Source organism: Scomber japonicus, chromosome 11 (genome assembly GCF_027409825.1).
Source record: "Scomber japonicus isolate fScoJap1 chromosome 11, fScoJap1.pri, whole genome shotgun sequence".
In the NCBI taxonomy this organism is placed as follows: domain Eukaryota; kingdom Metazoa; phylum Chordata; class Actinopteri; order Scombriformes; family Scombridae; genus Scomber; species Scomber japonicus.
Window position 1 is genome coordinate 26,895,770 of NC_070588.1, and position 14,141 is coordinate 26,909,910.

General features: G+C 41.7%; 1 protein-coding gene across 1 annotated transcript in view; it reads right to left on the reverse strand.

The window, feature by feature from the left end:
• Positions 1–483: 483 nt before the first annotated feature.
• tbx15 (T-box transcription factor 15) overlaps positions 484–14,141 on the reverse strand; it is a 36,334-nt gene continuing 22,676 nt past the window's right edge. Inside the window, exons 5-8 of the mRNA XM_053328008.1 lie at positions 11,131–11,298; positions 10,737–10,801; positions 4,946–5,043; positions 484–1,398 (exon numbers count right to left, since the gene is read on the reverse strand). Coding sequence (XP_053183983.1) covers positions 563–1,398; positions 4,946–5,043; positions 10,737–10,801; positions 11,131–11,298 — 1,167 coding nt within the window. The 3' untranslated portion in view covers positions 484–562. The remainder of the gene's footprint in view (positions 1,399–4,945; positions 5,044–10,736; positions 10,802–11,130; positions 11,299–14,141) is intronic.

A 14,141-nucleotide genomic window follows, 5' to 3' on the forward strand; every position in this document is an offset into this window, starting at 1 on the left:
CCCCGACATTTCTAAAATGACACGGCACAAGTGCTTTGTGAAGTTAAAAAAACTTCTGGCTCAAAGTGAAGATTCTTTGGTTACATGATGTCATGTCCGGACGGCCTTTGAGTCCCGAAAAAAAAAAAAATCAAGAATGAGTCACTCAAAGAGGGCTGTTGCTACTATTGCACCATAACAGATTCTCAGGTTGATAAGCCCTTTTGAACCAGAGCATGTGGACTCCTTAACCTTCTTACACTGATCTGAGAGTCAGTTAGAGAATCAGGTTGCTTTATTAATAAAAGAAAATTAAATAATAGTTTTGACTCCTTCTATAATGCTTTTTTAAGTGGAGGAGTGTCTTGAAAAACTAAAACATGAGATGATATCCTTTTTCTGAAAGGTTTGCTTTGTACCTCAGTTCTTTAACACTTCATGTAAAAACTCCGGTTCAACATCAACACTGTAAAAAAACATTGTTGTCTTCACACCGGGCTCGTCGATTTTTTTTTTTTAGATTTGCTTTTCAGCTGAAAGACTTTGGACATGGAGAACTATGAGGGCTCCCTTGTTTTTTTTTTTACACCATGTGCATTGACATCTGAGAGGTGGAACTATACTGACGGCCGTCGCAGGAGCCACCGCCTTGCTGACCGCCGCTGGTGTTGCCGATCATGTGCATAGTGTCCATGCCTCCGTTGGACAGGTACTGGCGCTCGGCGAAAGCCCCCGCGGGAGAGGAGGAGCACAGCAACCCTCCCTGGGGCTTCTCGGGGCTGGCGGCCAGGCGAGGAGAGGTGGGGAAGTTGTATCCGTACAGGTTGTAAGGGTTGTGCAGGGAGAAAGCATTATAGGAGCCCTGCTGCACGTGATGGTGGCTCCCGCTGAACATGTGAGCGGAGGAAGGTGAGGATCCGGATGAAGAGGATGAGGCGGTGCTGGAGCTACCCCCCGCCTGCATCACATACTGAAGCTGCGAGGCTGGGAAGGAGCCCAGCTGACCGCTGTAGGCATCCATCTTTCCTCCGGTGCTGCTGCCGCCACCGCCGCCGCCGGTCAGGGAGGCGTGCGGGCCACCCTGCATGCCGGCGGCAATCAAGGAGGAAGTCCTCTGTGGCAGGAAGGATTCGGAGGGCTGAGCGGAGGCCACAGCGCCCCCTGCGGCCTGGAGGCGTCCGTAGGAACTGTCGGCCAGGCCGCCGTAGCCCTGCAGGGCCGCCATGTTGCTGCGGGCGCAGGCTGGATACTCAGACAGCCCCAGGTTGCAGAGCTGGCTCTCCCTGCAGCCTACATTAAAGGTGTTGGGGGCCAGGTGGAAGGTTGGAGGGGAGCAGGAGGGGGACAGGAGGTGTGCCGCACCAGATGGGGACGGGGTTCCTGTGCTGGAAGTTGTGGGAGAAGTTCCTGTGCTTCCACCTGAAAAAAAAAACAAAGACAGTGACAAATAGAGTTCTATTTGACAGGTGCTTTTATCTTCTTATCACTCTCACTCTCTAGTGGTTGACAGAGAAGTTGGTCCTTCAACATCAAACTAATGGATGCACTGAAGGTTGATTTTGGATGCAATCAAGTTGAGGTGTTGTTTGGGTGAATCATCAATAATGGCTAAGACACAGATAACTCCAGAGAAGAGCAGCACCTGTTCCAGGTATCATAATGATTCATGCTTAAATATCAAGGTCTTTAATCTGTTAAAATGATTGTTTGCTTAAGCAGTGATGAGCAGGGCTGTGGTGATCAAGTCATAATGGAAAAAGCAGAGAAGTGGAAGAACATCTTATTTAAACAATATGTAAGCATCCAAGTGTTCATAATGAAAGTTCATACATTGAATTGTACTAAATGTTCTTCAATCTCTTCTCTTGTTTTCCCCTCAAATTGTATCATTTGCTATGTTAGTTTTGGGGGGGTTTTTTCTAAAATTTGATATGATGGGAAAGTGACATGAATCCCCGAATGCCCACCTCTGACCTCTGACCTTTGACTTTTCTGTGGAGGGCTGCAAAAAACAGAAACAGTTTCCTGTGGGGAACTATTAATCTCTCTAGTGCTAGACCTCCACATCCTCTCTACACAATGACAGTGTGGGCAAAACAGTCTGCCACAAGTAGTTGGAACACTAAAGTCTCTCGTTCAGACGATTTTTAAAGCTCTACATGTCAAATAGAAGCTTTTGTAAGTATGTTTCACCATCAGCATGAAGGAGGCAGAACACTATAGTGGGAGCCTGTCAGAACATTTCCCAGCGGTCCATATGCACTGAGAAGTAGCAAAATTAGGAATTCACCTGTCACCAAATGTAACATACAACGACTCCCACCCTCAGACTAATTGCACTCTTTGAAACTACGCTGGAATACGAGATTATGAACCGTTTCATAAAATACAACCATGTCTGGTCAACAGCCACCAGCTCTGGGTTTAGACATGTAGTATAATAATTCAGATGAAGAGGGAGGGGGAAGGAAAGGAAATATATATACTATATGACCAAAAAAAAAAAAGAAGGATGTTGGCACCAAGTGTGTCCACTAAGCCAAACCTTTCAGAGTGAAATGATAGCTGTGGGATATCAATCGCATATTTCTCTATTAATGAGAATTTGGCGTGGGTTCATCTTGCTGCTGGAGAAATTCAGTTTGAAATCAGAATGAGGAGGAGGCATAACTAAATGATCCAGGACTCGCTTGGCTGGGGTTCTGATTTTGCACCATATGCCTTCGATAATATCACTACGGCGCTGTGCTTGAGGAGACGAGGAAGTAGGGGGTTGAGGACGGGGGTTTGGGGGGGGGGGGGGGGTGAGGGGTGGCTTGCAGGGAGGGAAATAAAGAAAAAGGGGGGGGGAAGAGAAAGCAAGGTAAAGTAGAGAAGAGGAAAGAAAAGAAGAGAGGAGGATAGTTTGGTGATGTCATGTTTTCCTTTGGTTGGAAGGGCTCGAGGTGCTTCAATGCCGAGGGGGAATAGCTGATTACTTGAAGGGGAAAAGGGGTGTCTGGTGCTTTAAGGGCAAGTCTACACACACACACACACACACACACACACACACACACACACACAGCAGTGTCCTCTCAGGGTGACACAGGGTTCATTGGCGGCGCAAGGACTTTAATTAAATCCTAATCACTTCGGAGGAGTTTAATGATAACAAACACATGTCCGCCGGCTCAGACAAAATACGGAGCGTCACGTCATGCCGACCTCCAGAGGTAACAGAGATAGGGGTCAGGGAGGAGAAAAAAAAGGCACGTTGCTTTACAACAGCGGCGAGGCCCTTGATAAGAGCCATGACTAAGATCTTGTGCCGACGCTGGAGCGGAGACAAAGGGAGGTGGCCCGACTGACGCTGACTCATGTCGCGAAGCCGTCCAAGAGCCACAGGGATTGTTTAACGATTTTTTTTTATATTTTCGAGGGGCTGTGCGTGATGTGAAAAGTTCAACAGACACAAAGCCGACCTGCCAGGAGCAGCGTATGGCCAAGCTCAAATGAAGGACAACCATAGCGGATGCAGTGCATGGTGATATATGCAGGGAAAGTATGCAGCAGGAGAGTTCAGGTTGGGACAGCACACGCACCAAGGTCCACTAATTAACTCTATACAATGGAGAAAGTCCACTGTAGAGTTATGTACTGCTTACAACTCTTTAAATCACTATATATGATATAAAGTCAGTCCTTTCTGAGAATTAGCAGGAATATTGGATTATACATTTTCCTGCAACAAAAATAAAGCATATTGACATTTAACACTGTGCCAACTCATAAGCATAAAACTGTGAGTGTGTATTAAGTGTTAAAAAAGGACATTAACACAGTCTAATCTCACTATTATCCAGTTTAGTGGAAAAGATCCTGATCAGTGACTGTTCTAATCATGGGTTTCAGTTTCATTTCTTCGTGTTGAGAGCAGACAGTGCTACAACTCACGCACAAAGATGTTATCATGTAAGGCTTATTTGGAATGATAAAGATCAGATGGGTTCAATGAGCTCTAATTTGTCTGTTTGAGGTCTGAAAAGTCTTCTGACGTGAGGTGACTGACTATAACACTGAGGATTGTGCACAATAATTCTAATATGAGCAATATTTATAATATAATAGATAAGAAGTACTTAGGTATTGTATAGGAGTCTATAGACTGGAATTTTAATCCTCCATGAATATCTGGGATTATTTCTTTGGTTTGCTGGTGGATTTAAATTTTTTTCCTCCAATGGGTAAAAACCTGAAGGCATGTGGTCAAACAGCAGTGTTGGTAGGTTCAATCTTTACATGCTGTTCAGGATTAAATTTGACCAATTTTGGAGCCGTAAAAACACCATAAAAGATTTCATTTAGCTGGACTTTTCCTAACCCTAACCCTGACCCTAACCCTGACCCTAACCCTAACCCTGACCCTGACCCTGACCCTGACCCTAACCCTGACCCATGGACCAACAGTATACAAACACGGAAATAAAGCTCATCTTTTAAATTTTTGAGCAGCTGATACACATTTTTATATATGAAAATGTACACAATTGACCTGTTTATTAAAAAACATCAACATTCAAACTTGTTCTATTCTTCATATTCTATAATATGTTCACCCTGATCATAAAATAGTGACTGTGAATATCTTTTTTCCATAAGATTCATCAAACATGTATTAATGAATGTGAATTGGTGTAGAGACTAATTATGAACAGAATGTAAAGGGTTAAGCTGTCAGTCCTCCAGAGTAAAACTACATGGATTTCTTATAGAGCTGCTACTTTGCACTAATGTTCAACAATTATACCATGTAGACATACATCACACAGGACACACACAGATGAATTTATACTTTCAGAACCAAGAGTTTTCACTGGCTTAAAAAAATGTTTTTCACTTTAACTATCCTGCTCTAAATCTCTATATTCACAAATAAAGTCTTATAGAAAAATGAGCAAAATGTCAGAGATAATATGCATGTACACACCTTGCTGTTTCTGCATATTGGTGAAATCTTCAAACGTGAGGGTCCTCACAGGAGGTCTCCAGAAAGCATAGGTCTCCATGATCGCCTCCAGGCCGGTCCTGACGGGGAGGGGAGGCAGAGAAACAGAGAGAAGAGAGAGATTTATTTTAACATAAGCGATACAGAACAGAAACAGAAACAGCATGAGAGAAGAAAAAAAAAGAGACAGATGACATGAACAGAGACAAGTGCGGGACCGAGACTGATCAATTTTATTTGTCTTAAAATTGATTTTTAAGATTGTATTGCTTGTTGGCATTGTCAGACTCCTACTCATATATGTGATAAACTTATTCATTGTGAGGTTGAGATGTCCTGGCTGTCCCTCAACCTGCCTGTCAACAATCCAGCCTCAAAACACATCTTCATCTCATGGCTACGTAAATAAAAGTTACTGTCATAAAATCTCAAGAACTTCAACAATGACTACAGATTGTATATCCGTGTGTGTGTGTGTGTGTGTGTGTGTGTGTGTGTGTGTGTGTGTGGAGAAAGAGGGATGCTGGTGTGACATGAAGAGAGACTATAAGTAAGTGAGAAAAAGCACACAATATAGGCTGCAGAGAGAAAGGAAGTGTGCTGCTTTCTATTTTTTTGGTGTGTGTTGAGAGAGGTTAATGGTGAATGAGCCAGACTGAGAGAGAGAGAGAAAGAGAGAGAGAGAAGGAGAGAGAGAGAGGGAGAAACTGGAGTCCTGCTCAGAGGAAACTGGAGCCATTAAAAAGGGGCAGGTTTTTACTGTGCACATAAATCTGGGTGACGTTTCATCTTGAATCTGTACATGGCTCTCCTTCCTGCTTGATTTACTTCCCCATGCGGCACTCTCAGCCCCCGTCCCATGAAAACCAACCCCCCCCCCACCTTCCACCCTCCACCCTCCACCCTCCACCCACCATCACTGCCGCTTCTCGCCATGTTATTTTAGGGCCACTAATTCCCTGGCCGTGGCAGCTCGTTAGTGCACCACGCTAATCGGGGGACCCGGCCCCTCGCCATCACTGCACTCATTCATACACTCTCGACACTGCCGCGGGACCAAAACCCAACAAATGAGCTGTATCCCTCCGCTACAGGCCATAAAGGCAGGTCACCAGACACAAGTGACGACACCACCGCAAACTTAAAAACTTAGGAGGGTTTTTATATTAAGAGGGCCACTAAAAAAAAATCTGAAAAAGGAAAACACGTCGGTGCTTAATTTGAGAATTAGCAGCGCAGACTTGCCCTTTCTGTTAATTTTAAATTTCCTCTTTATGTGGAACTAGCTGGTCAGGTCATACAGCAAACAGGCTGCAGTCACTTTACGGCTAAAATCCAAACCATACTGCAAGTGGGGTGTTTTTTTTTTCTTTTTTTTTTTAATGGTTGTTAATGTCACTCAAATACAGCAGTAATATAAAAGACATGATTGACAGAGTAATGATAACAAAAGATGTCACACCTGTTCTTTAAGTCACAGTACGTGACTTCTACGTTAGCGTTCAAACACGAAGTAAAAAGTCACTTATTAAAGGATTCTTACGTCAAATATTTCCTTTAGATTACTAAACTTCTGAATTTTTGTTTTTTGGGGTGTTCAGAATTTTTTGTTTCTGCAAAAGGTGACAAGAAATAAATCTTAAACTTTGACTCAATGGTTGTGACACACACATATCTCTCATATGTCATATATCTAATAAGAGAAAACAAGTTTTTGCTTATTTCAAGACTTGGATCAAACCTATAACTAAGAAAGAAAAATTAAAAACTGCAAATATCTTCTTTTTTTTTACATCAAATTATTTAAAGGCCCAGTTCATTTGCTGTGGCAACTATATCTAAATAAGTGGTATAATCTCATAATGTGCTTTAACACATGCTGGTGTTAAAAATTGCTACACTGGTACAGTATTAATATATATTACACAGTTTTTCCCATTGTGTAAAAAGGGATGTTTTACCGTTTTGAGTCATTTACCAAAACCTCAATGGCACCAAAGTGTTTACAGGTGGTAAATAATAAGACGTATTTGTTGTCATGGCAACAGGACATTAATAAGAGAATGGGTTACAAGCTGCTCTACCTCTTGATTTCTTTTAACTGATTATTTACGTTATTTATTCATGTGTATTTGAGTTGCATATATTTAATGACCTAAATGAAACTAAACTAAACAACCTGTGCTCTCTCTTATTACATGATATGCATCTTTTGTGTGTTTCTTTGTAGTGGCTGTAGTTACATCAATGTGGTGCTTTAATGAGACTAAAGGAGAGGATACAGAACGATGCGGTCTGACAGGGTGGAACACTTTTATTCAGCTCACTTTTTAACCTCACTTAAAAGCAAGTGAAGGAAATAGTTAAAAATAGCCGGTGTGTGTGTATGTGTGTGTGTGAGTGTGATTAAAACCAAAGTGGTTGGAGCACACACACAGCACAGATCATAAACGGAGCTCAGAGAGAGTTGAGTCACGAAGATGACATTCTTTCTCCGTCATTCATTCGCTCGCTCTCAGCCACAGCTCTTGGCTCTATCGTCTATCACATATCTTCATGTTTCACACAATAAACCCTACGAAGTTAGAATCGGTTGGACTCGTAATATTGGGGCGCACCAAAACTCACCAGGGTAGCTGGAGTTAAGCCCAAAACGAGCACTTGACCCGGTGAGACCTCGCTGCCAAAAACCAGCACAGACTCAAGAGGAAGAGAAAAAAAAGGAAGCAAACAAAGCAGAAGCAAAGACTCTGTCACTCTGTCATGTCCCTCACATGAAAATTTGGTGCAAAATTAAGGTTTTCATTTTCATTTTTCCCCCCACCGACTTTTCTACTCTATCCTCGGTTCTGTGGCAGCCGTTCATGTGAGTGACAGTGAGCCAGTAAGCAACCAGGACCCCCGAAACTGAAGCAGCCGTCATTCATTTGATTGTTTACATCTGTGTTTTTCTTTTTGTGACATGTCAGAATGTCTTCTGTGGAGAAGGGCGTATGAGAAGAAATAAAGGGGGGAGCGAATGTTGGTGCGAGCACAGCTTTGGAAGCCAATCACGAAAAACACAGATCCCCCCCTTTATTAAAGCAGCTGCACCTGGATACCAACAACAATGAGCCTCCATCCACATCAGTGATTATAGTTTTGGGGTTATGTTGCTGATTATTTGCTTGAATTGTCTCTTTTATTTGTTAGTTATCTTTTTTTATCTGTTTTTATTCTTTCTGCCTGTTTTTATTTACTGTAAAACATGTTATATTGTATTTTTTGCATGCAATGTGTGATGTACTGTAAATACATTATGATTATGCTTGAATTTATTATGATTATTATTATTGCCAAATGTAATTGTCATTTATATCCACAAAATTGTTTTTATTCTGATTAAATATGTGAAAATATGAGAGAGAAATAAGACAAATTCCAGCTGTGGTGTTAAAAACAAATAAATTGGGAGAAAGAACTTAAAAAACAATCTGTCTTTATATTTGATGTTTAACAGACACTCACAGTGGTCACTTCCAGTGTGCGAGTGATTAAACTCCTAAATCACCCAAATTATGCAAATGCAGCAGTACAGAGGTCAAGGGTCAGAGCTGCAGCTCATTAACAATATTCATGACTGACTGAAGTTAAAAAAGCAGCTCTAGACATGAAAGTGTGAAACTGGGAATAAGTGGAAAAGGGTTTTTTAAGGTGACAGAAGCCAATTTCCAAATGATCCGAGGCCTCCGAACAAAACAAAGCCCACAAGGGAAGAGGAGTAGGAATCAACGAGCGGTACGTGAGGATAAATTCATTGTCTCTCTCTCCCTGGACAAATATCTCATTCGCCGTTATCTTTTCATCTGTAGCTTTTCTGCAATGAAATTCTAATGCCAGTTCATAAATCAAACAGTCTATTGTTTGAAAAACGAAAAAAGATGTCTCAAATATCTGTGTGCCAAGAAATGCGGACCAGATGAGGGGGCTGCTTTCATGTGCGGAGGGGTCTGGTGGTTCAGTGCAACCCCCCTCCCACACCCACCTCCCCACCCCAACCCCTCCCCTCCTCCACAAATGTTATATATGATAATTCAAAGACTGGGCGAGGGCGAGAGAGAGAGAAAGAGAGAGAGCGTGTGAGTGAGACGGCTCAGAAAGAGGAAGGAAAAGGAAAGAAGGAGACAGAAACTTAAGGAAAGGAAGAGAAGGCGAGGAAGCATCATCACTAACATAATCTAACTTGTTTAATAAGATTTAGCCGCGTCACCAAAAAAAAAAAGGTGTGTGACGATCAGTAAAATGATTCATACAGTGGCAGCGACCAATAGGAAAGCTCTGTCTGGCTGACATCACAGCACGCGATGACAACACAGCTGATGCAACAGCTGAAAGAGCAAGCAGGAGGATCAGACCAGTCGGGTGTAGTTTTTTTTTGTTTTTTTGTCTGTGTCACACATTTTGACCGTCACAGAAAAAAGTGTTACACCATTTCTCTATCTCTCTCTCTCTCTCTCTCTCTCTCTCTCTCTCTCTCTCTCTCTCTCTCTCTCTCTCTCTCTCTCTCTCTCTCTCTCTCTCTCTCTCTCTTCATACATGTTGTGTTTCTGTGCTGTCTGTATGTTGCTTCCTGTCTTTGTGATCTTTTCAAATCCCCCCCCGCCACCCCCCCCCAAAAAAAAAACCCTTTTATAGTCCTATAATGATTGATGATGCATGACTCGCAGTCCTCACTGAATCTCATGCTGTGTTGGAGTGAGGAATGAAAGAATGCGTGTTAATAATCCAGTAAGAATGCATATGGTGATTTTCTGAAGTTTTCTGAAGTAGGCGTTAGATGGTTGTTTTAAACCATATAACTATTGTTCCAACCGCATTTTAATATATGTATAATAATATAGAGAAGGTGCAATAATGGCGCTCACTGAGGCTGAGGTGCACATCTTTAAAGGAGCAACTAGAAGCTGTGGCTACTGTAGCTATGGAGATACCATGTGGAGATGGCAAGGACTGTGATTGGTTAGTTTTCTCCTAAAAGTCTGGTTAAAAAAAAAAAAAAAAACTGTTAACGGTGAAAACAACATCAAGCAAGCTGACTGTAAACCTGCTGCCTGCCACTATCATCCTATTACAGCATAGTAAATGCAAGAATGTACACACTGTTACTCTGCGGTGATCTAATTAGAGCACAAAATAGCCTGATAATGTACAACACATCTGTAACACATCTGTCCAGTGCTGTAAACAACAGATCAACAGGTGAAATCTGACACTGATTCCTACAGTGAAGGCATCTCAAAGCATGATCACCATACGACTTGTAGCATGAGTCCATTTGTAAAGCAGCTAAAACACTGAGGTACGGAGGTTAAATAGTGAAACTGAGCTGAGATGAACTCTTTTATCTTTCTTTCCCCCGCTTCTACGTTTTCACGCTTGAGTGAATTTTGAGACTTCGCAAGCATTTTTTATTTCTCGAGATGAATGAGACAATAATAGAGATAGGACAGATAGGTGGGGTGTACAAGTGACCACATCCACCAATGACTCCCTCTTTGTGCTGCAGATCTGAAGTGTTCCTCTTGGCAGCAGATATAGCAGCTGTTTTTATATGGAGCAACATATGGTACTAAGTGTTATCTACAGAGGATTATTTCCATATTAAAGGCCACAGATTTAGGAAAAAAAAAAAAAAAAGACAATGGGTTTTTTGTGGGGCGCATTACAAACACCCCAACGGACTGGACTGTGCGGCTGCACACTCAATAAGTAAACAGATGTTTTGCTATCGTACCTGTTTCTGCCTGAGTCTCGGAAACCTTTGGCGAACGGGTTTCGGTCGATCTTTAGTCTGGTGATCTGCAAAAAAGAAGAAAAGAGAAAAAATTGAAACTATTTCTGAGCCATTTTTTAAATAAAGAGTAGTAATATTTGAAAAAACTGCACATCTGTTTGTTTTTTTCCCATAAACTAGTCGATAAGCACCAATACACTCCAAACTGCAGTTATAAGCAAATAAACGTATAATAAACTTTTTGATTTAAAAAAATGACAGGTGTTCTTTCAATGACTATTTCTTGCAAAAACAATTAGAAAAAAAAGTTTAAATATTTAAAAGACTGGTTGAATTTGTGAAGGATGTGAACTCAAAGTGAATGCATGAATGTGATGATGCAGTAGAATCATACCTGCTGGTTCTGGTAAGCAGTGACAGTAGTGAAGACCGTCTCAGGGAAGCTGAAGGTCTTGACTCCCTCCCCGCTGGGCACCGGCTTGTTGGGCGACAGTTCGCTGCTGAAGTCCTTCCTGATGACATGAACGCGAGGCTGGTACTTGTGCATGGAGTGGAGGATGATCTGAAAAAGTGGAGGGAAAGAAAGGAAGATGAGATGCAGCCAATAGCGGTAGAATTTTTATTAAAAAACTCAAAAAAACTTAGAAGGGATATACATCATACTGCATATATACTGCAGTGAATATACAGCTTGTGTGCATGCATGTGTGCGCCTGTGACTAAGTGTGTTAGTCATTGTGTTCTGTCTTTGTGAGAACATTTGGAAAATAAAAAGGGAAAAAGTTGAGGGAAATCATCCAAATTGAAAACATTTTACAAGTCCAGTTGTCGTTACTGGAGGCAAAACCAAACACCCCATTTTCAATTTATATGATTCTCTTTTTTGTTCCTAATGCAGCATTTTCTGTGAGGTTTATGCGAGTAGCTGTGAAAGATTAAGAAGTGAACTTGTTGACTGACGGCCCTCACAAGTTTAGTAGGATAGTGTGTGTGTGTGTGTGTGTGTGTGTGTGTGTGTGTGTGTGTGTGTGTGTGTGTGCTTGTGCAAAAGTGAACTCTCAGCCTTTATTTGTCCTCTCTACAAGCTCACAACACACGCGCCTCCTTCCATAACAGTAATTAGCTGGGCTGAATCTCTATCACAGCGACGCGACGTCGAGCGGAAACCGAGTTCACACTGCAGTGACGCTCGCGGGAGGGCCGAGGATTATTTCACAGCAGAGCGGAGGCGTCAGACGGTGTCGGCCCCAGCCTCGCCTCAGGGCCTCAGTCTGCTCTTGATTAATCTGAGGGTGAGAAAACCTCCCCAGAGCCAAACAGCCCCAGAGCCCCTCCCTCTACACTACAACAGAGGGGGTCATTTCAAACCAGGGCCGTGGGGGAAAACGGCACAGTTTCAGAAACACTAGATTCAATATCCAAGGCATCAAAATCACAGACACACACACACACACACACACACACACACACACACAAATTAGGACTGGGTTTCTGCATACACACACACACACACACACACACACACACACACATATATATACACACATATGAATGATCTAATCTGCAATCCTCATTTCTAAAATTTTGTCTCCATCTGTGTCGCTCAGCGTTTATTTCTGTGGGTTTTTTTCCCAGCACGCTCTGCCCAGAGAACACCTGTCAATCAAACGGCGTGGGCGGTGCTGTGGTGTCTAGTTCCTCTGGTGCTCAGTAGATGTGCAAAAATTGTGTTTTCGCAATGAAAGACTTAAAAAAACATATATAACTCTATCTTCGTCTCGCCTGTAAGTTTCACATTAGAAAATAAATAAAGTAAAAAAATAAGTGGGTTGTTTGTCAAATGGTAAAAGAGCATTTGGAAAATTGAAAGCAGTCAATCAAATGTAAGAGTTTGGTAAGTTTTCAGTTTGGAAAGAATGAGTATAGTGGTTTTTTTTTAAAAAGGATAGAGAACTTGACAACACATTTGTATTATCTGGTCAGCCAAGGTAGCTAAACTCACTTCTTCAATTTATTTAAATCTTGTCACACACACACACACACACACACACACACACACACACACACACACACTCACACAGCTGCCTTACTGCCCAGAGGAGTCATGCTTCTAGTCCCCAGCCAGCCTGAGGTGATGTAAAGTCAGAGCGGATCACACATCGACACGCTGAACTCAGAACAAACGACGGAGGGAGCAGCCAGAGGACATCAGCTGACAGTTGTTCACGCTCAAATACAATTAAGCTAAATAAGTAATGTTTTCAGTTTCATGGTAGATAATGACGTCCTTTGAAAATCCTCCTGGAAATTCACACCAGGAATAAAAACACAAAGCGACACATCTTTCACATAACAGATGTTGCGAAAAAGTTCATTACATTTTGTTTATGAAGCACTTTTTTACACAACATTGTGGCTTAAATTGATTTTTTAAACAGAGCTGATTGAAAGAGTGTGATCCAACTGATGATTTAGTGTTTAAACCAGTGTTAATGCTTCACCTGTGGAATCACAAGCACAAGTCCAATAGGAGTGTCCTGCTTTAGGCCATCAGTAGTAACAGTGTTGAAGGTGTATAAGCAGAGCTACAATGCATCACATATAAGACTGCTGTTCTGTTCTGTTCTGTTCTATGAAAAACTTGCAGCTCTGAAAGATCCGCTTCGTTGGATTGAATAAAAAACAGACGCGTTTTCTGAAAGCACGCTGTGAAGTCACAAAATGTCTTCAGTGGAGTTTTAAAAGTTACGGACTCACACAACAGCATTGATACATTATAGTGCAATGGATCATTAACAACAAAGCAACTATAAAACAAAAGAAAAAGTTAAAGAAAGAAAGAAAGAAAAAAAAAGCTTTTGGCCAGTCCAGGCCAGTTTCAGCATTTTATTAGGTTTTCCCATAGACCAGAGAGGACAGACAGGAAATAGACGACAGGCGAGAGTGACAGCATGAGGCGGATCTGAGGATGAAGCCTGAGGCTAACGAGTCCAGCCGGGCACCGAGGAGTCCCAGAGACAGAAACGGGTTTTGAAAAAATCTCTTACTGTATAACTTATGGTACGGTAATGTCTTTGGCCATGATGCGATGATAACTTCAAATCCCTGACAGAAAAAGTTTGGTGTTGCTGAAGTGCGGTGCTGCTGATTGTTTTTCTGTAGAACAAAAGGTCATACTGTAAATGTTGTAGGAAGCCAAAAAAAAGTTCTATTTTCCATCTGCTTGTGAACTTTTTCCCCTTTTTTTATACTGAATTCATACTGTGTCTGCTATATGTTAAACTCATCTACATGTCAGAGGTAAACACTCTACATTTATTTGGCTGCTATATATATACATATATATATATATATATATATATATATATAGTAGTTATATATAAAGCTATTTTGCAGAGAGAAGAT